The sequence below is a fragment of the Hylobates moloch genome, unplaced genomic scaffold (assembly GCF_009828535.3).
Source record: "Hylobates moloch isolate HMO894 unplaced genomic scaffold, HMol_V3 SCAFFOLD_19, whole genome shotgun sequence".
In the NCBI taxonomy this organism is placed as follows: domain Eukaryota; kingdom Metazoa; phylum Chordata; class Mammalia; order Primates; family Hylobatidae; genus Hylobates; species Hylobates moloch.
Genome location: NW_026652294.1, coordinates 78,789,491 through 78,814,341, shown reverse-complemented (window position 1 = coordinate 78,814,341; position 24,851 = coordinate 78,789,491). Strand labels below are relative to the sequence as shown.

Sequence of the window (24,851 nt, the reverse complement as noted above, 5' to 3'; positions counted from 1 at the left end):
TACTCTTGGGTTTCAGAACTGTGAAACATACATAGAAAACCAACAAGGGAGACCCAATGCCACAGAGCTGTTTAACCCCTGAAAATGGGATCAAACAATACTTAAGTCAAACATCTTTGGCAACTTCTAACTAAAGCTATAGACCACTTACCATACTTGTGACATTTATGGTGTTAAATGTTAAGCTTTTTTTTCTCAATAAGGAAAACGTGCAAACCTGACGGGGGCTGTGAAGGTACTAAAATCAATAAGAAAAAGGGTCAGGTTTTTAGTTCTTCCTACACACTGACCAAGGGTCTGCTAATGGCACTGTTGGATGTATAGTTGTGGTTGCCTCTGGGTTAACAGGACCCTGGGCATTAATCATCACACCATGAAGTGTCTTTAGTCTCATCCAGTGAATTCTTTACACTGCTACAAAAATGGAAGAAGTCTGGAAGACTGAGTTAGCTCCATGGCCAACTGCCAAAAAACAAGTCTAGGAAACCCTGCCCACTGGGATCATTTCAAAACCTTTGTCCTTTTACAGCTGAAAAAAAATCACTTTTATTTACTGGCTGGAGAAAAATACCCTTTTGTTCTAAAACATGGGCTTTGCATACCTTCAAACTCCAGCTGGATTACATTACCTAGAGACAGAACCATTAGATGCTGTTAAATCTGTGAGATAAGATGTCATAATTTAGTGCTAGAGGGACATAAAGTTCTTTTAGTTGGATAAACAGAAAAACCCACCTCAACATTTGTAGCCAATTGCATAGCAAATAGTGAGTTGGCTTGGACATCCTTGCCTACAAGTTAAACATTTGCCAAGATTAATAAGGGGCTGATGATGAAGTAAAATTAACAATGCCCTTTATAGTTCTTTGAGTTTGGGACCGAGACATTAATGATGCCTCAATTCCACAGATGTTTCCACTGGATGATTACAGTGTACTTTGGAGTGGATTTGGGGGCTATAACTCTCCTTCTAAAAAGCCTTTTAGGCAAGTGAACGCTAATGCTGTATCAGTGACAGACAGATTAAACAAGAAATTCCAGAAAGCACAAAGGTATCAAATGGTTTTCTGAAACCCCACTACAAACAGAGTAAAAACGGGAGTAGGAGTGTTCACACTATGTATATGACAGAGATAATGGGCTGGATATTTTTTAATGTTTTCACAGGTCAATAAGAAAAAGAGAAACCTCAGTGGACAACGGCATGAAAGGGCACATTGGAACAAATGCTCACCCTCATTGTGGTCAAAGAAAAGTGTGGAAAATGGGATATCATCTGGGGCCGGTCAGCTTAGCAAAGGTTGGACGGGGGAAGAGTTAACTTGGCAATAATGGTCAATAGTCTTTTAAAATCTCATGCAGCTTTCGACCCAGCTATTTTATTTCTTAACCTTAAGTCATAGGACATTCAATGAAGTAGCTAAGAGAATAAAGAAAAATTGGAAAAATATTGTTTTATTTTTCTGAGACAGAGTCTCGCTCTGTCACCCGGGCTGGAGTGCAGGGGTTCGATCGTGGCTTCCTGCAGCCTCGACCTCCCAGGCTCAAGAGATCCTCCCACTTCAGCCTCTCGAGTAGCTGGGACTCCAGGTGCACACCACCATGCCTGGCTAATTTATTTATTTACTTTTTTAGAGACGGGGTCTCACTATGTTGCCTAGGCTTAATTGCTGAACAATAGGATCATTGTACAAAATTCATTCAAAACCTTGTGGGTAGACAAAATAAATCAAATAAGAATCTTTAGTAACACAGAAAACCAAGTTTATTCAATTCTTTTCATTTTATTTTATTTTTATAGTTTCAGGAGGTACGAGTCCAGTTTTATCACATGGATATATTTGCCTAGTGGCTTGTAGTGTACTCATCATTTAAATAGAAAACATTGTATCCAATAGGCAACTGTGCATTCAATTTTAATAAATGAAAAATCAGTTTACTAAAGAAGAATATTCAGTATATTTTTATAAAAAATATAGATATGTATACATGTGAGTACACAAGTAAACAGAAGAATATACACCAAACTCTTCACGTGGTTATTATCTCCGAAGTGGTAGACCTGCAGATGTTTTTCCCCTCATTCCTTTTAAATATTTTCACAATGACAATGTATTATTTCATAAGAAAAAAATAAATTTTTAAAGCTGTTGGCCGGCCACGGTGGCTCACACCTGTAATCACAGCACTTTGGGAAGCCAAGGTGGGTGAAGCACCTGAGGTCAGGAGTTCAAGACCAGCCTGGCCAACAACAAAAAAAAAAAAAAAAAAAAAAAAAAATTAGCCAGGTATGGTGGCAGACACATCCATGTAATCCCAGCCACTTGGGAGGCTGAGGCAAGAGAATCATTGCAGTGAGCTGAGATCACGCCACTGCACTCCAGCCTGGGCAATAAGAGCGAAACTCCATCTCAAAAACAAAAGAAAGAAAATAAAGAAAAGAAAATTGTCAATGGTGCATAGAAATTCACATTTAAAACAGGCCTTTCCTCGAGTCATATAGTTGGGCTCATCTAATATGTATTTTTTTATTGTCTTCTTTGCTTAATAATACGCATTTATGGTTCCTTCATGTCTTTTTATGGTTTGAGAGTGAGTGTCTTTTTAGCACTGAATAACACCAGCACAATTTTTGAAGCTTGGCGCCTGGCTCAGGACATTGCAGGGAGAATGTACCCATATTTCCAAAGCTGTAAGTACCACTCACCTTGCCTTTCTCATCCAACCTAGCCCAGCCCAAAGCCCACGCAATCTTACTCTGAACAGCCCTGAGAAGCAGCCATCTCCACCCACATACCAGAAGAAGGGCGCTCAGCTCTTCTCTGCCATGACTCCAGCAAAAACTGATACAAAAAGAGAAGGCCTTTTTTTTTTCTGGAGAAATATCACTGTTCCGCCTCCACTCAAATTAAACTTTGAATTTTCTCAATCTTCAAAACCATGCTACTTGAGCTAGGCAGGACACTAATAAGTATATTGCCCTCACAAAAGAAAAGGGAAAAATAAAGAGAATGCTCAATCATCTTAAAGATGTTTTCTTCACATGGAAACACCAGTGTGGACACATCAGCTCAACAAAGCATCTCATGCATTACTAACAGATCGAGTCATTACAGCTGAAACTCAGATAAGGAAATTCTAAATTTGTCAATTAGGAAAAATATAAGTCAATTTGCACCTGTTGCCAACTCCAAGTTGTAACACGGGTTAGCGATTTTCAACCCTGCACTGCACATTAGAATCACCTAAGGAGCTTTTAAAAAATACCATCGCTGAGGTCTCACCCTGAGCCAACAAAATAAAAACTTTTAATGATGGGGCCCAGGCATTGGTATTTCTTTTTAAAAAACTCCTTGGGTGATTTTCACAGGCAGCCAGGCTTGATAGTCACTTGCTTCAGCAGAAAGGCACTGTATGCAGTCTCATGTTTGGGGCAGAATGCCTGGAGGTAGTGAGTTAGGCCTCTTCCTCTTTTTGCTTGAATGTGGTGCTAAGAGAAAGCAGCCATTGGTCTCTCATTTAATGCATGGCCCTGGCCTTGCTCACATAGGGGGTTCTCACTGGAGTCAGCTTCAGTATCAAGGTTTCTCCCTGCCATTTTTATCTGGAAAACTGAGGACTTTGCCAGCTTTGGAGTGACCAACTCATCTTGGTTTGCGTGGGATTGTCCCACTTTTGGCACATAAAGTCCCACATCCCATGGAACTTCTTAGTCCTGGACAAACCAGGATTGTTGGTCATAAATAAAAAACACTACGCACTCAAAGAGGTTCCTGATTATTTTTGAAGCACAATTACAAGGAGGATAAATTCCATTCTAAGAAGAAAGCGGCAAGGCACCAGGCACTGTGCTAGGGGATTTGATGCATCTATTATTTAATTTCCACAATTTGATAGCCCCCTTTTACAAATAAGAGATTGAGCTTAGGTCATCTGTACGAGGCCACACAGCTACTAAGTGGTAAAAAGAGGGTTCCAAGCTGGGCAATTTGGCTCCAAAGCCTATGGACTGAATGGCCACTGGATTATCCCAGCAATGCTGTGGACCTCAGTAGTTGCAAGGAAGCAGGTAAAGCATCCTCTGTGGTGAGAGCTGGGGCAGGCTTTCTAAAGGACAAGCTGCAAATTTTCCCTTTATTTCTCCAGTTTACCTTTTTTCATTTAGAAATGGTTTTCATTAATTTGCAGCCTTCTTATCCTTTTTTCAGCTACTCAAGACAAAGATTTGTCTTTGAAAAATAGTGGAGTTATGAGGTTAAAGTGGGGTCACTCTTTCTGGGTGGATCTGAGATTTGAGAACATGTTACAGAATTGTGATGGAGACTGATCGATCGATCAGTAGACTGATAGATTGATTTTCATTTCTCAAACCACTTATGTTCAGATCTTTAACATCAGGTGAAAAAGCAAGGCTAACTGAAAAAAAGTCACCTTTCTATGCTTAAAAAAAGTTCTTAAATGTACCTAATGTTCATCAATTAGAGAACAAAGCTCTCCTGCATGTAAGTCAGTCAGAGCCAGGTGCGAGTACAGAAGAGTCAGACAGCAGCAAAGGACACATCCTGTGCTGTGGGCAATATGGCTCCCAGTGAATAATTCTATGTCACATTTAATAAGTAAAATAATAATAAATAGTGTTTCACAAAAGGCTGATATCCTGACCATAGCAACACCCAATATACTCCCTGAGGGAGGAGCCTGTGTCTGAAATTACTCCTCACTCTACCCTGGGCTGGCTCGTAGAAGGTGTGCAGTAAATGTTCACTGAATGAATAAATGAATGCCTCTCTAGTATGTAGTGCATATAATTCATCAGATTTGCTCCTCACTAAGGGTAGCTAGTTAGAAGCAACCTGAAATATCATGATGGAAGAAACCTACAGATCATTCCCTCAAACGAAGTTGTCTCGCAGTGAGGAAATTGAGTCACAGAGAAGCTAAGCTATTTGTCTAAGAGAGGGGGAGTCAAGATGGAAGCTGGGTCCCTTAACTTCTCATACCGTGCTGTTTACATGAGACCATTCTCTCAAGTTCCCTGGCATTCCTTCTACCTTCATCCAAAAGAATAACCAGGAAGGGGTTGGGGAGGGTGGGAAATGACTCATCAGCATGACCTGAAAACATCAGCAGCAGACCCTGTGAAGCCAGCAAGGTTGGGTTTGAATTGTGGCTCAGCCAGTGTGACTTTGGCCAGCAGCTTGACATTCCTCCCTAAACCTCAACGACTTCATCAATAAAATGGGGTCATTAGGGTCTCTATCCCATCATTGTGAAGAAGACTCTAAAATAAAGTACAGGAGGCACTAGGAATTGTGTCTATCACTTGGGAGGCATCAAGCCATCCATCCCAGAGCAGGGAGCACATTAACCATATCATGGCCAGCCAGCTGACACGCTTCCCTCACAGAGCATACCAGCATGCTCCTAATTCATACATCCCAACTCATTTTTTTTGTCGCCAAGGCAGATAGGAACAATAGGACTCTAAGAATTGTCCTTTTTTTTTGAGACGGAGTCTAACCCTGTCACCCAGGCTGGAGTGCAGTGGCACAATCTTGGCTCATCACAACCTCCACCTCCTGGGTTCAAGCGATTCTCCTGCCTCAACCTCCCGAGTAGCTGGGATTACAGGCATCCGCCACCACGTCCAGCTAATTTTTGTATTGTTAATAGAGACAAGGTTTCACCATGTTGGCCAGGCTGGTCTTGAACTCCTGACCTCAGGAGTTCACCCGCCTTGGCCTCCCAAAGTGCTGGGATTACAGGCATGAGCCACTGCACCCAGTCTCTCTTTCTTTTTTTTTTTTTTTTAAGAGACAGGGTCTTGCTGTGTTGCCCAGGCTGGCCTTGAACTCCTGGCCTTAGGCAGTCCTCCTGCCTCAGCCTCCCACATAGGCACAAACCACCATATCCAGTTTAAGAATTGTTCCTTGACAGGTCATACACTGAATCAAAAATCTCTCCAGTGGCTTTTAAGGTTGAAGACCTGTCACTTCTACAGTCACTGTACTGTGTTCTCAGTGGGGCCACCTAGCAACTAGTAGCCTGCTAGAATGCAGATTGGGAAGCCTCAAAGCACAACTTTAGGGATTGTATTTAAATCCCAAGGGACAGTTCTCCTTGTTAAAAGTCCCTTACTAGACACTGGGAAAAGAACCCCTAAGTCTGTTTGGAAGTCTTCAGTCTCTGACTAAGGGCCATGATGTCCCAGGACTCCCAGTCAGTCCCAGGATACTCTGGTCAGTACAGATGTGGTCTCAGAAGCCCCATTCCTTTGTTTCTGCTCCACCCTTAGGTGTCACACAACACTCCCTCTTACCACTTTTCACTAGCTTGGAGAATTAATAGAAGGATCAATGGAACTGGGACCATTGAGACTCCAAGAAAAGGATCTTAGGTGACGGAGACATTCTTCCAGTGCTAAGTGAGTGTTCTGTTTCCCGGCACAGCGGTTGATCATTCACAGAGGATCCAGAAGGGAGTTTCAATTTTCTGGCTTTATAAGAAGGCTCACAGGGATGTCAATCACAGCACCTCTGTGCTCTGGCCCAGCCTAGATCGAACTGCACACATGCACTCAGCCTGTTTCAAAAAGCCCCACAGAGAAACTGCTCATCTAGCACTGATAATTCTGTCATCATGGCCGCCACACCACACATCTGCAACCCAGCCAAATTTATACACACTGGCCACAAATAAGAAAAAGAAGTGCAGTAGGACCCCAGTAATCTGAAATGCATGCATATATGGCCTCTTTCTCTCTCCTAGAGACTAGAGTCGGCAGATGCGAAAACAGACAAATGCAGAGGGAATAACCATCCAGATAGGGAACGGACTAAAGTTTTCCTATATTTTACCTTTTGAGGAATATAAAATAGTAAATGTAATAATTGTATAAACAAGAGACAGTTAAACTTACTCAGTATTTGTGCAATGGCACTACTGTGAACCCAATCTTCAGTTGGGGTATACATCATTCATATGTGAAATATAAATGAAGAAAGAGGCGTGACCCTAAACATGTTACCAACTCTACAACTCTCAGGGGAAATAAAGTGTTCATTCACAAAGTAACTGGAGAATGATAACATAAACCACAAGACAACAGAGCACAAAATGACTATGCGAAAGTCAGTAAGAATTTGGTGCACACAAAAGATCACTAAAGCTGGAACCCAGCCCACTGTTGAACATGGCTATTTCTGTTATTGTCAACAACTACAGGCATAAGAAATAAACAAGTTAATACAATAAATTATAAATAATTTAAAATCTGTTTATTAACACTGGCTTCAGGAAGGGAGATCTTCCTAGAAGCATGTTGTTAGCTATTAGTTTGTGCTAATAATTATGATGATTGAAAATATTTAAAAATTATATTTTATACAATTCTAATTTTGTTATCATTCATAACATCCTTCCCCATCCCTTTCCAAATGGTCCATATTTGTGTGATTTTGTTTTATAAATCTTCCCAAATCTTGGAATACCCAAATACCCAATCTTCAGAAATACATCCATTTAAGGATGACAAAAAGATAACTACTAATAATACAAGGAAGAAATAACAAAATGAACATTCTTTGTTCCTTCCTTCCACCCACCTATTTTCCTTTTATCTTTCCAGCCTTCCTTCCCTTCTCCCATTCATCCTTCTATCTTTCCACCCATCCTGGAAACATTTACTTAGGGCCTACCATTTATCAAAGAAACAGAGCTGAGCAAGATAGACATGGGCCCTGTCTTGAGGGCATTTACAATACTGGCATGGAATCCATCCATGGAAGCAACCAGCAAACCTCAAAAGACTGGAAAGGTACTCAGGAGTCCTTGTGACACAGAATACACACACACTCAGGGCCTCTTCTTGTGCTAGAAATTGGGCTCATATGAAAACAGTGAACTTCAAGAGCACCAGGCTGTACTTCAGAGTTCACAGTGGAAAACTTTGGTGTGACAAGTATGGACAACTCATGCTAATGCCAGCAGCTCTGGATTCAATTCCAAATTTCTAGAAAGAGATGAATACATACAAGAGGTACATACCAAGTGCTCATTTAAAAAAAACTATTATTTTTATGAAAGACTCAACAAAGTACTTTCTTGGAAATAATAAACATTGTTACATCGCTTGATTTTAGTTGGCAAATTCATATGACTATTGACATTAGTTTTTAAAGAACACATAGTGAAAAGTAATAGTGGCCGGCACGGTGGTTCACGCCTGCAATCCCAGCACTTTGGGAGGCCAAGGTGGGCGGATCACTTGAGGCCAGGAGTTTTAGACCAGCCCGGCCAATATGGCGAAATCCTCTCTCTCCTAAAAATACAAATTTTAGCCAGGGAGTGATGGCACACGCCTGTGGTCCTGCTACTTGGGAGGCTGAGGCATGAGAATCACCTGAACCCAGGAGGCAGAGGTTGCAGTGAGCCGAGATAGTGCCGCTGCACTCCAGCCTGGGTGACACAGCAAGACTCCATTTCCAAAGTAATAATAATAATAATACTGAAGATGGTAGCCAAGCTTGGAGATCTTCCAGGCATTCACAAAGAGAACGATTCTTCAGTATTACCTGTGAGTATTAACACAGCTCTGGGCTGTGACAATTTATATATTCTCAAAATGGTACGACTTCTTAGAAAACTAATGACAAAGATGGAAAGCAATAGAACATTTTCAACAAATGCCCCCCAAAACTTCAAAGTTTTTGTTTTATCAGATCTTAGTGTTACTGTTTTAACACATCGTTTTTGTGTATGGGAACAAGCCCAGATTGCTTCAAATTTGGAACTTTACAGGAGTAGCCCGAATGCCATTTAGATGAACAATCTTCTTCTATTTAAGTCTGAGGATTGACAAAATGTTCTCCTTTTCTCTTGTAAAGCAATTTTCTGAGACCCTTCCCAGGAAGTGGGTGAATACCTGGTCCCAGCACAAAAGATGACTTGGCTTCTTAAATGACCTTGGTTCTTCGATAGATCAAGAAATGCAGGTTTCCTATTTTCCAGGACCTGGAGCCTTCCAAGGGAGAGAAGTCCCAGCACTGACACCTGTCACTAGCTTATGACCTTGGCGAGTTCTGAGAGCTCAAGACGCTGGCAAGGGAAATTTTCACTCAGGATCTATCTTTCGTCTTCTGAATCTATCCTTGGACAAAAGCTTAGCATTCTCAGCCTGAGGCAGATCCGTATTTTGAAGTTTTCTTGGCATGAAACTACACATTTCTGGTTGGTATTCAGCTTCATGACCCAGAGATGCTGGAAAACGCCTTCAGTTGGGAAAGCTTGGATCAATTTTAGAAGTTTCTCCCCTGTACTGAGGCTAGAATCTTCCATCTCTCCTCCTGTAGTTAGCTCATTTAATTCTGAAAACTATATCCTTAGAGAGCTCCTATTATCAGCTGACTTTCACAGGTTATGAACGTGGGTCAGAGAGGCCACATGGCTTGTCTGTAAGGAGTAGGCAAGGGTTCGAATGTGGGTTGTCAGTCTTACATTCCTGTGCCTTTGTACTGCCAGGTCCAAACCTGGTGCGGCATCCCAGGCACATTCTTGCTACTAATTCTCATGAAAAGCAGAACTACTGGTTCTCCCTTAAGCAATGTTTTCTACTCCTGTCTGCACGTGGAAATTACTTGAGGATCTGTATTTAAAATGCAGGTTCTCAGTCTTCACATTGCCAGGGATTCAAAGTGGGGGTGGGGTGGAAAATCTGCATTTTTAACAACCTTCTCTTGTGATCCCGCCACAGCCAGCTCAGGGCAGTAAGGAAGCTCAGTGCAAGAGCAGAATAAAGCCACTTTGTCCTTCCAAGGCTGAGTGACCTAACTCCTTCAGACTTTCTATGGGGCATTTACTACTGAGCGCGGGAGAGAGAGAATTAGTCATTGTTTTCATGGGAGAGACTGATTAGCACAGTGGAAAGCGGCATACACTTTAGGGCAGGGGACTTGTCTTTTAGTTCCATTGTAAATTTTTTTTTTTTGTCAGAGTCTCACTCTGTCTCCCAGGCTGGAGTGCAGTGGCGTAATCTCAGCTCACTGCAACCTCTGCCTCCCAGGTTCAAGTGATTCTCCTGCCTCAGATTCCCAAGTAGCTGGGATTACAGGTATCTGCCACCACACCCGGCTAATTTTTGTATTTTTAATAGAGATGGGGTTTCATCATGCTGGCCAGGCTGGTCTCAAACTCCTGACCTAAAGTGATCTGCCCACCTGCGCCTCCCAAAGTGCTGGGATTACAGGCATGGGCCACCACACCCGGCCTGTTTCACTGTAATTTAATTCAAGTGGAGAACTTTTCCAAGCTCCATGGGCACTGAATCAATCACTTAACCATGTCCTGGGCTCGGGGGCTTTATCTTATCTGTCCAACCAGCCTAAAGTCACTTCAACCTGCAGAATGGCAGAGAAGGCAGTATTTTAAAGCCTTATACACTGAAAACTCTCTTGTGCTTCTTTAAAGGAAAATTATAGATAAGTATAAAGTGAGAGACTTTTAAGATTCCCTTCCAGTCCAGCCTACATGTTGCAGTCGGCATAGCTGTCTAAAAACAAAGCTTGCTGCAGTGTCTGTAAGCTGACCTCCCACCATGCAGAATGTGGCATCCTATTTCCGGTTGACTCAAGTCCCAATATCCAAGATGCACAGGCAAAGGGCTTCAAGAATTGGCACCTCACCTGTATTTCCAATACTCGTTTTTGAAACTTCCTCCTCTACCCTACCCTATACATCAAAGGTCAGCAAACTACAGCCCATGGGCCAAATCTGGACTTAACTTTTTGTAATTAACGTTTTATTCAAACACAACCTTGCTCATTCGCTTATGTATTGCCTATAATTGCTTTTGTGCTACAATGGCAGATTTGAGTAATTGTGACAGAGATCTTTGTGGCCTCTTGGCCCCCAAAGCCTAAAATATTTACTATCTGGCCCTTTATGGAAAAAGTTTGCTGACCTCTGCTATAGAACCAATCTTTTTTAGATTTTTTTGACTATGACCTACAATAAACACATTTTTCCATGTGACCTACTATACCCATACATGCATGTATGCATATTTATATGCACACAAGAACATTTCAAAAATAGTACCTTTACTACATGAAATGAACACGTCCCCACATTCCCTGCTCTCCCACCTCTATTCCTTCTTTGACATCACTCCCTCCATCTGGCAAGACCTTGCTCTTTCCTCTCTATTTGTACATCCGCTGCCCCAACCCTTCTGTAAGCACTCGTTTAACTTCCATCTCTCATAAAGTGTGCTTTAAACCTCCAGCCCAAAAGCACTTTCTCCTTCTGTCATCTCCCATAGCACATTTTCTACTCTTCAATTGCGGTGCTTCAAAGTTTATGCCTTGTAGAGCAAGTAACTATGCATCTCTCTTTTGTTCTTTCTTTTTTTTTTTTTTTTTTTTAGACAGTGTCTTGCTGTATTACCCAGACTGGAGTGGCGTGGCTCATCACAGCTCACTGCAGCCTGGAACTCCTGGGTTCAGGAGATTCTTCTGCCTCAGCCTCCCAAGTAGCTGGGACTACATGCACATGCCACTGCCTGGCTAATTTTTTTTATTTTCTGTACAGATGGGGTCTCACTTTGTTTCCCAGGCTGGTCCTAAACTCCTGAGCTCCAGTGATCCTCCCTCCTTGGCCTCCCAAGTGCATCTTTCTTATGTGCCCTAAAGTGCTCAGAAATTCTGAAGGGTGTGGTGTTGAACATTTTGTATTCTACACACCATCTAACACAATGCCTGGTAATCTGTCAGCACTGAATAAATGTTTATTGAATTGAAGTAGGCAAATATTTATTACTAAAAGTGTAACCTTACACATGAATGTTTATCCCTTTAATTGGAAACTAAAAGTCTATAATATATTGTAAACACTTAATAAATGCTTATAAAGACAGAGAAAAGGGATAACCTGTACTTACCAGTTTTCATTCCAGTTCCTAGATTTATTTTACTAACTAGTGGCAGAATTACCGTATACAATATATAATTTCTCGTTTTTTGAGTTACAGTCACTGGCTTAAGCACACCAAAGAGGAAGGAAATCATTCTATTTTTAGGGCCCCAGCAGAAAAAGGGTATACTAGTTTTGGCTGTCCCAAGAAGAGCTACCACCTGTATATCCTGAGTTCAGACAGCAGTACTTGAGAAAGCTTGATATGGTCTCTTTTTGTCCTAGAAAACAAACATGCGTGACATCTCTCGTGTACTATTAATTGTAGTGTTGGTAGGGTCCAACTGATTCATGTAAGAGAAAATATCCCAGGAAAAATTCCTTCATGAAGCCCAACATGACTTGAAATACTCATTATGATCATTTAGAGTGAATTTGTTATAATCTGCTTAAGTAAGACCCATAGGACTTATTCTCAGAAATTCACTTACGAGTTAATACCAGGAAATCAATTATGATATTTCACTATATTCATATAACAAAAAAGAAAAAATATATTAACATATCACTAGATTCTGACAAGGTACCTGATAAATCCAGCAGTCATTGCTAATAAGACTCTAAGTAAATAGGAATGGGAACAATAGTCTATACAAGCATGATAAAGATTTTACCAATATTAAAAAGCAATTATCAAAACAGATGGTAAAATATTAATACTAAATCTATTGCCACTAAAATTATTAACTTTTTATTACTTAGTATTTTGAAGATGATAGCTAGTGAAATAAGATAAGAATATGAAATAAAGGGTGTATGCATGTTCTCACTTATAAGTGGGAGCTAAATGATGAGAACTTATGAACACAAAGAAGGAAACAACAGACACTGGGGTCTACTTGAGGAGTAGGGTGGGAGGAAAGAGAGGAGCAGAAAAGACAATTATTGGGTACCGGGCTTAATTCCTGGGTGATGAAATAATCGATACCACAAACCCCTGTGACATGACTTTGCTTAAGTAACAAACATTCACATGTGCACCTGAGCCAAGAAAGAAAGAAAGGATGGAAGGAAGGAAGGAAGGAAGGAAGGAAGGAAGGAAGGAAGGAAGGGAGGGTGGGTTGTAGATATTAGGGGAAAAACACAAAAAATATTTTATTCATAGATTACATGATTATATATTTTAAAATCCCAAGAGAATATAGAGTTTTTGGAAAAAATCCACTACAATTAATATGATAATTATATTAATAATTACTATAATGGCAACTAAGGAAGTTGCAAACCAGAGAAAAAGCATATTAATCAATAGCTTCTCTTCATATAAACATTAAGCAAGTTAGAAAGGAAAATTAGGACAGCATCATCAAAATCAAAGCAATTTTGAAGCTCTATAGGAAATACGACCCAGTTTCTTCAATGAATAAATAATAAGGGCAAAATGTAAAGAAGAGAAATGTAGATTAAAAGAGACTTAAGAGACATATCACCCAATTACAGTGTAAGATCTTTTAGATCCAATTAGAACAAACTGTTAATGGGGAGGGGGAAATGAGGATAGAGGAAATTATGAAGAAATTACTTTTAGAGTTCCACTTGTGTACTTCTCTTTAGGATATGCAAATCAGTAAGAGAAAGCTATTCTCATCCTAGCAATGGCAAAAGGCCAGGAAATCTCAAACATGGTAAGTTTTCTTGAATTCAGAGATGTGAGATGACCACACAGTCAAGTGAATTCCAAAGAGAAGCCACTCCAAGGAGAGACAGATCCTGAAAATTCTCTCAGCTTTGGCAAAGCACAGGAGAAAGAGGAGGCTGCCATAAAAACCAGATAATAAGAAATCATGTAAGAGTTTAAAAAATTCTTAAAGGCCTAGTATAGGCTTTCACATTACTTTAAAATCACCTGGGGTTCCAGATACAAGGGGCACATTTTCAAGTTCTTTTCCACAGATTTCTACTGGGTCCTCACAAAAAATTAGGAACAAAAAAGGAATCTTGGTGGTACAGGTATGCAAGCGATGATCAGCTGCCCCTGGGAGTCAAGGATGAAACCCTTCTGCTCCCCCAAACCCTTCTCTTATATGAAACAAATGCTTTACACCTTCTCACCCCCAGGTCCAGAAAAAGATCTATTGTCTCTGAGAGACAGGCAAAGTAAAAACCCTTCTGCCTCTGGGGAGAGGGTAGGAAATCTTGTGCTCAGAATCCTGCACCAGTACTAGTCAGAGGTCACTGCTACCAGGGAAGGTTTAAGAGCCTGGAGATAGAACTGTATTTTGTGTTACAGACATGCAGTCACTACTGAAAACTGAGGGTGAAACAGGAACACTTAAAAACCTCTCCAGTACCCTTCCCCAGTTCCAGTACCCAGTAAAAATATGCCACTGCTGGGGGAATTTGAAGCCTGTGGTACACTGAAGGTTAAAACAGAGAGTAAAACCCAAACCCAGATCACCGCTTGACTAGGTTAACTTAACTTTCCACACTAATTGCCCCCAAAAAGAGTTGTACCCATTTCTAGGAATAAATATAATTGACCTGAATATCTACTGTTCTTATCCACATATTATTCAGCATTCAATAAAAATTTATGAGATCTACAAAAAAACAGGAAAACTCAAACCATTGTCAAGAGATAAAGCAATCAGCTGAACTAAAGTCAGAGATGAACCAGAGACTGGAACTATCAGACAGAGTGTTTAAAACAACCATGTCTAATATGTTAAATGATCTAATGAAAAAGATAAACAATTGCATAAACAGATGGGGAATTTCAGAGAGCTGAAAACTATTTTAAAAGAGTCAAAGAGAAATGCTAAAAAAAAAACCACAGTATCAGAGAAGAATAATTCCTTCAACAGGCTCATCAGCAGATTGGACACAGCTAAGGAAAGAATCAGTGAACTTAAACATGTTCCAATAGAGATGATCTAAACTGAAATGCAAGAAGAAAAAAGAGGAGAAATAAATCAGAACAATGAACGTAAGAGCTCATTTGTCATCACAAGTTATCTAACACATGTGTAATTGGAGCCTCAGAAGGATAAGAGATGAAGAATGGGGAAGGAGAAATATTCCAAAAAACAATAGCTGAGCATTTCCTAAAATTAATGAACAACAACAAACAATGGAGCCAAGAATTCAAGAGAACCCCACATAGGGTTAAACACATACATGCATACACCCCTAGACACGTTATTAATATGATTAGACTTTTGAAAATCAAAGATTAAAAAATATTGAAGTCAGCCAAAGGCAGGAGATTGGGGGGTACTTTACATACAGAGGAATAAATGTAAAAATTAAATCCGACTTCTTGGACATGATGCAAGCCAGAAAACAACTGGATGACGTATTTAAAGTATGTAAAAAAAGAAAATTTTTTAACATTTTAGGTGTGATAATGGTACTGTGGTTATGTGGTTTTTCTGAACAAGAGCCCTTATATGTAAAGATTCATCTTGAAATGCTTATGGATAAAACAATAAGCTACAGAGGATTGCTTCACAATAATCAGGGAGCAGCGTTCCCCTGCGGATGAGGGTAGGGATAAAGGAAGATTGATCACAAGTTTATGGTGGTTGAAATAGGAGTGACAGGAACATGGGGATTTAATGCGATATTCTCTCTACTTTTATACACTTTAAAGATTTCCATAATAGAAATTTTTAAAGAAAGAGAAATTTCGAAAAAGAAGAAACAAAACGGACAAAAGAGGTAAGCATATCACAGCACATACTCTACTAGGTTTCTCTGATTTTTTGCCTCTACTCAACTGTTCCTCTGTAATTCACAGAAAGTTCACAGATCTCCAAACTGAGATCACAAAAGGCTGCAGCCACCATCCCCAGTAATATCAACCCAACAAAGCCTACCAGTGCCAAAGCTCTCTTCCCCACACAGATTGCACCGTCCTGAGTCCATCAGATTTGAGAAGAATCTCCATCCAGCTGGGGTCTCATATACAGGGACCTTCAGTGATTTGGCCACTCTGAAAAATGAAATTTGAGAAAAGTCAATTCATATACCTCATTTTCTGTTTTTTTCTCAGCACAGTAGGAAGTCTTTAGGATCTGCTAAATCCATCACTAGATTTCAGAACAACTTGGGTAGTGTTGACAGATTTCAGGATATCAAGCCATAAGTAAGAAAATAATAAACAACCCATTTCAATGGTTCTCAATTTTGCTTTCTCCACCATATAGAAAATATTAAGTTAATATACAGAATATTTTTTACATTTGTTTCACTTCTATATATTTTTCTTTATCTTTTTGGAAACAGTCCATGTGGGGATATCAGAATCTAAATTAAGAGGGTATTTGGGCACAAACACTTTGGAATATTGTTTAACAGTATCTACTAGAGATGAACTTACCCATATCCTATGAACCAGAAATTCAACTCCTAGAAATTACTGATGACATGTAGCGGACACTGTAATGCACTGCTCAGATTTACCCCCACCCACCCACCTGCTCCCCCTTAGACACACGCATGCACACACACACACACACTTTAGACATTTTAGGATGAAAATATGCATTCTACCAGCTACTAGGAATGCTGATTGCTGACAGCTCGCAGATGTGGCCCCTATTCTCTGCCAAAGAGAGATGTGTCACCCCAAATCATGTTCCCATGCCTGGGTTAATCCACATGCAGTGACTGGTATAAAGGGGTATATAAAGACCTGGCCTCCTTGCCCCAATTTTGCACAACTCTAGAGGGCCATTTCAGCTCCAGAGCCCCCCACAGGTTGGCTGAGGCCTTTGTTGTGACTGCATTTCAATCCAACTTCTCTGTGTTCAATCCTCCTTCCTCACTCCCCTATAAGTTTTGATCTTGAATGCAACTTTGGTCTTAAAGGCAGAAAGGAATAAACTTCCTGAAAGCAAATATCTCTTAGAGCTGCTTCCTGGGGAACCCAGTGTGCAGTGTTGCTCAACACGGTGTATATATAAGATTTTACAAGAATGATCATAGAATCACAATTTGTAATAACTGCAACAATCCAAATGTCCATCAAAGTAGAATGGACAAATAATTTGTGATATACAATGTAATACCATAAATCCTATTGTGCAAACTATTGCTGCATGCAATAATTTCAATGAATCTCATAAATATAACCCAGACAGATCTGGCTTATGATGGTTTGACTTACAATTTTTCCCCTTTATGATTGGTTTATCCAGATACAATCCCATCGTAAGTTGAGGAGCTCCTATGACTTATGGTGGGGTTGTGGTTTCTACTGAACGGCTATTACTTTTCCACCATCATAAAGTCAAAAATTCTTAAGTTGAACCATCATACATCAGAGACTGTCTGCTGCGTGCATTAAATGCATTTTTGACTTAACAATATTTTTTACTTAAGATGGGTTTATCAGGATGCAATGCCATCTTAAGTCAAAGAGCATCTGTATTAAGTAAAAGAAGTCAGTAACAAAGGTATATATACTGTATTGTTCCACTTACATAAAATTAAAAAACAGCCAAAACTTATCAATGCTGTCAAGTTTCAGGCTCAGAGAAGTCAAGTTTTTGTTCAAAGTTTCACAGAGCTAAGGGGCACTGCTAGAATTGGGACCCAGATCTGCTTAATTTCTCCTCATGTTCCATTCCTTTACACCATCCTGTCTCTTCAAATGTCTTAGTGCTTCATGAGGGATGTAGATCTCAAAGCAGGCTAGGGAATAAGCTGGTACCACAGACATTGGCCTGAAGAGTTTCATCTTCCCCAACGCTAGCAACTGAAAGAGAAAAACACCAAATGCCTGCGAACAGCAAGATTTAGTTATTTGAAGGCTGTGAGTGCAGGGGATGACCATAGAGTGGGATCAATGAGGATCTTGAGAAAGGAGAGGAAGAAAGACAGACACAGGATAAAATACGCCGCGTAGTAATGATTCCTTTAGGTTGGCTTTGTGGCCAAATAAAGGAAAAAAAAACATCTAGAAACTCTTGCCATGGGAAGGTGAACACCTTCCTTTTCACAAACCCCAAATACAAGGAATGTGCTCAGGACTGAAAAACTGTGTGCTGCCTCTTCCAGTTTGCCTTGAAAAGCACTTTTCAGGTGGTCAGCTGTTACTTCAAATATTCCGTCTTCTCTCTTTTTCAATGGTTTAAGAAAGATATAGAATCATGCTTACATTCTGGTAGGAACAATGAAAGAAACCATCCACAAACTATACAGCAAAGGTAAATTTTCATTTACCTTTATTATAACATTATTTTCATGGTCAGAAGGCTGTGGAAGGTCAGAATAACATGAATTTCATCATCAGAAGCTCAAGGAAGAGAGAAAAAGTCACACAGAAGCCTTCTGGGGCAGCACATAGTCAAGCCTGGGTCAAAGTTAACTCAACAAAGATGAATGCGTGTGGATAACAAATAAAATGCGCAACATGGGGCAGAGGTGAGGGTGAGAGTGAGGGTACGGGGTGTGGGGATGTATGTTCTCTGACCAAAACATTCTTGTAGGTTCAAAGCCAAGTTGGCAGGTCTGAAGGGAGGGAAAAGGATTTCCCCAGCTCCCACCCTTTCCAATTAATCACTGTCAGGAGGTCGTGAAGCTGAAAGCTGCGGCTGGATTTTAAAGGACCGGATACTTTTATAACTGTGAGCTATCCAAGCCAAAATAACACTATGGGTAATCAAATTCCAGGATCCTGGCTATGAGTTAATTGTGTCCTAGGGTCAAAAAGGAATTTCCCTCTCTCCTCCCTCTCCTGAACTTGGGATTCATCCCAAACACAGCATTCAGCAGATACCATGCGTTAGATGGGTTTTTGGCAGAAGGCCCCTGGAATCTCTGAAATTCTCTACTACAAAAGCTGAAAACGCAGTTGCCCATGCTGAGGGGCTGAACCCTTCTCCCTAACTGCTTGCCATTGTGTGGGGGAGATAAACATGAGAACTCACTTCCTAGGAAAGGCCAGAGTGTGAAGGGAAAAAAGAAAAGTAACCTGGGCCACATTTTTCCTGCAAGTGAGAATGAGCCTGAAAACTATAAAACCTCCTAAAATGTGACTTAGGTTGGAAATTGTATCAACCTAGCTTTCCAACAGTTTCTCCCGCACTACTCCCTATGTGTTCTATTCTGCTAACAAGATGAATGATTTCCTATTTTCCAAATATGCCCTTAAATTTTGTTGTTGTATACTGCCCAGTCCTTGTTTGTTTGTTTGTTTGTTTGTTTGTTTTGAGACCGAGTCTTGCTCTGTCACCCAGGCTGGAGTGTGGTGGCACGATCTCGGCTCACTGCAAGCTCCGCCTCCCGGGTTCACGCCATTCTCCTGCCTCAGCCTCTCTGAGTAGCTGGGACTACAGGCGCCCGCCACCACGCCCGGCTAATTTTTTTGTATTTTTAGTAGAGACAGGGTTTCACCGTGGTCTCGATCTCCTGACCTCGTGATCCGCCCACCTTGGCCTCCCAAAGTACTGGGATTACTCATTTTTCCAGGATTAATCCTCCTTTCCCACCTCTGTCAGAATACTTCAAGTTGCCTGAAGACCTACCTTAAATGCTTTTACAGCATAAAGCCTGTTATCCATTTTGTGCTCTTATAATGGGATAGCTGATACTAGACAATTTATAAAAAAAAAAATACAAATTTATTTCCCACAGTTGTAGAGGTTGGGAAGTCCGAGATCAAGGCACCAGCATCTGGTGTGGTGAAGGCCTCCTTGCTGCACATGGCAAAGGCAGCAGCAAAAGCTAGCCAAATGCTCTGTAAAGGCTTTTTTATAAGGGTCTTAATGCCATTAATGAGGAAGGAGCCCTCCTGGCCTGAACACCTCTTAAAGGCCCTATCTCTGAATACTATCATATTGGCAACACCTGAATTTTGGAGGGAATGAAGTTCCAACATGAATATTGAAAGCAACAAAAACATCCAGACCATAACAAAGCCTGTGGCAAAGACTGCTACTTGGTCAACAAGCCATCTCATCTTTTCAGACACACAGGTGGACTGTAGTTCTTGACCTTCCTTGAAATTAGCTGTGGCCATGTGACTGAGTTCTAGCCAACGAAACTCAAGTTCTAGCCAATGGAACTCCTCTTTCACATCTGGCTATAAGATCTTTTCATTTTCCACGTTCTTTCTCCTTCTGCCAGCTTGATGTGGACAAGCCCAGCAATCTTAAAAGCCATATGTTGAAGATGGCTGACCCACGAGAGGGGAGGACCTGGATCTCTGAATCACCATTTGGAACAGAGTCAACTATGAATCAGGACCCACAACTGTTTTTAACTTTAGGGGACTGAAAACACCTTTTTATGCGTTTGGGTGGTTATACATCTTGGGGATAGATTTATAGTAGCAGCGACACTATCTTAATGAATATAGTCCTTTCCTCATCACTGCAATCAGTCCAACGTGACCCTTCCTGCTGCGGAGCTTCTGTGCTATGGGTCTTTATGTTTACATTGTCCTTGCATATGCTGTGTGCTGACTGAACACTTTCCCTCCACACACAAACACTATCACCACCACCAATGTGTTAGAACTTCTATGAGGGCAGAAATTGCATCTTACATGTCTTCATGTCTCCTTCAATGTCTAGAATAAAACAGTGCCTCTCCAGACTTGCCCTCAATAAATGCTATATGATTTCAGTTGACTAATAGATATTATTTAAGGAGTTGTTAAAAGGGTTGTTAAATAGCAGGGGACTAAGTACATCTATTTTATGGTCTTTGCCCCTTGTAGCTTTCTTTAAAATATAAAGTCATTTCTGCATGTTTTATCTAAATCAGTCATTTTGAGAAAAGAGAATTGCTCCAGGTATTAATTAGTGGGGCTATTAGGATTTGGCAAAGGCATATCTTAGAAAGACAGATCTTACAGAATGAGGGGCAGTGACTAAACGATCCTCAAAGGTTTGAGGAGCAAAAGGATACATTATTTTTATCTTACCAGTCTGATGGTCACCCTACCCTTATATGATCAAACAGGATAGTAGATACAAAAGTACCTTAAAAGTGCCCTGAAAGCTCACTAAACATAGGGGTGCTGACATATCCACCTTTGTGCCTCCAGGGTCCTGGCCAGTGCTTGCTCATAGTAGGTATTCAAATATTTATTAACCCAAAGCACTATATCATTATGTATGATAAGAGTTTACCACAATATTATATATTGATGACTCTTTGTTTACCTTGCAAGAGAGTAGCCAAATAAACACAGACTGATCACATCAAGTGCATGAGGCACATCCAGCTGCTCTTGGAATCCTATTTCAAGAAAGTCGTGATAGATTTAAAGAGCATAAGATCCAGGTCTCTCTTCCTTTCCTCTGTCTTCAAATGTCCACTTTCTTGACAGCCAAGGAGGGCCCATGGTACTATTTTCTACACACTGAACTCTCAGACCCCTTTTAAGACCCTCAGATACACAGATTAGAAAAAGATACTTGCATCATGTATATCTAACAAAGGACTTACATGCAGTTTATATTTTAAAAGCTCTTATAAATAAGTTTTTTTAAAGGCAGATAACCTTAAAAAATAGGCAAAAGTTTTGAACAGGCACTTTACAAAACAGCATATTCAAATAACAATTAGCATATGAAAAGATGCTCAACATCACTAGAGATCAGGGAAATGCCAATTAAAACCACAGTGAAATACTACTATGTATCCACAAGACTAGCTGGAAAGGGTGGTATTGCCAAGTGCTGGTAAAGATGTGGAGCCCTAATGTACTGTTGAAGGGATGCAAATTAGTACCAACTGTGGTGTGTTTATTCAATGTGGTATATTCACACAAAGGAGTACCATAGGACAACAAAAATGAACTGCCTGCCATTAGATGAAACAATAAGAATGAATGTTTTACTCATAACACTGAGTGAAATAAGCCAGACCCAGAGGAATATACACTGTATGATTTCATTTATGTATCATTCAAAAATAGACAAAACTCATCATTGATGGGAAAACTCAGAATAGTGGTTACCTCTCAGGAGGAGAGAGAATAAGTGATCAGAGTGGGGAACACGGAAGCTTCAGGTGCTATTCGGCTTCTTGATCCAGATGGTAGTTACATGGGTGTGTTCATTTGGTGAAAAATTCCTTGAAGTAAACATTTATGAGTTGTGCATTTTCTGTATGTCCATTATACTTCAATTAAAAGTTTATTTAAAAGAAAAAGCTCTCTGCAGTGTTTATGACTAAGTGCATGTTTGAATTAGCGATGTTTACATAATCCCAGGAATCAAACTACTGAAGATGGAGTTTAATAGCATCCTGGATATGCTGGCTAACGTCTAACAGACATTTAACACAACAGCCCTCAAGTTAGCTCTTCAATATTTTCACATCGATGAGTTCACTCCCGGATCCCTTCTTTGATGTCTAGCACTGCTGGCTGGGGCTGCTGTATGGTAAAAGGCTTATATGAGTTTGTACTTTAGAAGCCTTTTTAAGAAAGCCTGCCTGGTTCATATATGAATGAGGCAGAGTTTAGCTAAACCCGGTTTTCTAATAGCAATCTTAAAACCTACTCTTAAACCCATTTTTTGGATGAAACAACTCACACTTTCAGGTATTAATAAAATAAACATAAAACATGAGGCTATCATAACAAGATAACTACAAAAGGTTTTCAACCATATATATAAACTTTAGCAGAGTGCTGTTCAATCCTGGGGCCTCCATTATTTCAGCCTGGTCTAAACCCCAAAATCCACATATTAAATAACTCCTTCCTTGCCTGTCTTATCAGAGAGGTTGTAAGGTTCAAATGGGATAGTATATAATTTTGCAAAATGGCCTACAGAGTTGCAATATTATCACTGCTCTTAGTACTGGACCTTTCACTTAACCCAAAGGGAACTAAATATATCATTTAAAGAATATTTAAAAGAAAAAGCAAAAGATAACTGCATGTCTCATAGTATCTCTAAACTCCTAGAGTTTGACCAATTATAAAACAAATAAAGGTGGACCCCAACCCCATGGGCCTTTGCCGCTTTACCTAGAAGCTTCTCCACTTTCATTTTAGGTAGGTGTCATGGGGAAAAGAGGAGGACTCTTCCCATTTAGATCTTAAATTCTGTCAGGCAACATAGGCAGGCAGATTTCTGAAAATCCTGACTTTACTTGAAAGAAAAAAAATTTGGCTTTAGGAAATTGACCAAAGATCCAAGAGAAAACTATGTAAAATTGAAACTACCGCAGGTTCACTCTCTTCAACTGTTGAATACTCTGGACCCCGACATCTGGGGAATTAACCATTGTCTGTGTTTACAGCCTTGATGCTTGAGCACTTTAATGTAAGCTGTTCCTGGCTCTGGTTATTTTCAAAGAAAATACATTGCCGAAGGTCTAGGGTTGGAGAATTTTAAGTCTCAAGTGCTCCAGCTAAGTCGAGAGACAGTCAAGAGATCATTGTCAGCTATCCTTCAGGCTTCCATGAGATTGTTCCCAGACTAGCAAGACATGAATCACCTTCTTATCTTTCTGATTTGTTTTGCTTTGTATTTTTCAAGTTATACAGAGCTCTTATTGGAGCTTTAAAAAAAACAACTTATGTAATAATCTTAGAATATTTAAAATCAGTTTATTCACTCCTATAAACTAAAAGTGGTAATCACTGACATGACAGCTCCAACCCAGGAGATAAAGCATTTCTGTAAAACAAGCTTTTTATGTTTCTTAAACTATTTTTGTTTGTTCTCTCTTCTATATCCAATTAGCATGTTTTCTTAGACAGTATTATAGAAATCTTATTGAATCTATGTCATAAGACATGAGGGAAAGGCCACATTTAGGCACTGGACATTAAATGAATATACAGCAATTATAAATGGATACTTGCTCTAAAAGAAGAAGAAAGAACAGAGAAGACTAGTATTTGTATAATGCTGCTTCACCACTCTATGAGTAACAGAGTGATTCTATGAGGCCTGGGTACCCACTGAAATACAATGGCATTATCAGTGTTCCCAAAGCAAACCCCTGTCCCTTGCTATGGTGTTTCATATTGGAATCTGTTCCAGCAAGGCCACAGGGACCTCACTGTCTGTCCCGTGTTCTATAAGGGGGAATAAAGAATGGGCAGAATATTCTATAAGTTGGGTCTAAATATAAGACAAAGATTGATAAACATAATCACATTGAAAATTATAAAATTTCTATTTGTCAAAGACACTAAAAAACGAAGTAAGCCATAGATTGAGAGAAGATAGTTGCAATGCATAAAATCGAAGGATTAATGGCTAATCGAAATGAAGAAGTCCTACAAACTGACAAGAAAAACTCAGACGACCTAAGCAAGCCACAGAGGAAGAAGACTGATTGGCCAATATGAAAATATATAGTAAATCAGGGAAATGAAAATTAAAATAACAGCCAAGTATCATGTCACACGCATCACATTAGCCAAATAAGAAAAAAAGAGGCCGGGCACAGTGGCTCATGCCTGTAATCACAGCACTTTGGGAGGCCGAGGAGAGAAACAGAGGCTGCAGTGAGCCGAGATTGCACCATCGTACTCCAGCCTGGGTGACAGAGTAAGACTGTCTCAAATTAAAAAAAAAAAAAAAAAAAAATGCATGTAATCCCAGCACTTTGGGAGGCCAAGGCAGGCAGCTCATGAGGTCAGGAGATCGAGACCATCCTGGCTGATGGGGTGAAACTCCATCTCTACTAAAAATACCAAAAAAAAAAAAAAAAATTAGCCAGGCATGGGGGCGGGCACCTGTAGTCCCAGCTACTCGGGAGGCTGAGGCAGGAGAACGGCATGAACCCGGGAGGCGGAGACTGCAGTGAGCCGAGATCTCGCCACTGCACTCCAGCCTGGGTGAGAGAGTGAGACTCTGTCCCCCTGCAAAAAATAAAAATAAAAAAAAAATAAAAAATCTAATAATACCAAATGTTGGTGAAGTGTCATGGGAAAACAGAAACGACAAAAAAAAAAAAAA

At 40.2% G+C, this 24,851-nt stretch overlaps 1 protein-coding gene across 1 annotated transcript in view; it reads right to left on the bottom strand.

Moving 5' to 3' along the window:
• Positions 1-24,851, bottom strand: part of PGM5 (phosphoglucomutase 5) — a 163,149-nt gene that overhangs the window by 56,469 nt on the left and 81,829 nt on the right. The window contains exon 7 of the mRNA XM_058431160.1: positions 15,786-15,901. Coding sequence (XP_058287143.1) covers positions 15,786-15,901 — 116 coding nt within the window. The remainder of the gene's footprint in view (positions 1-15,785; positions 15,902-24,851) is intronic.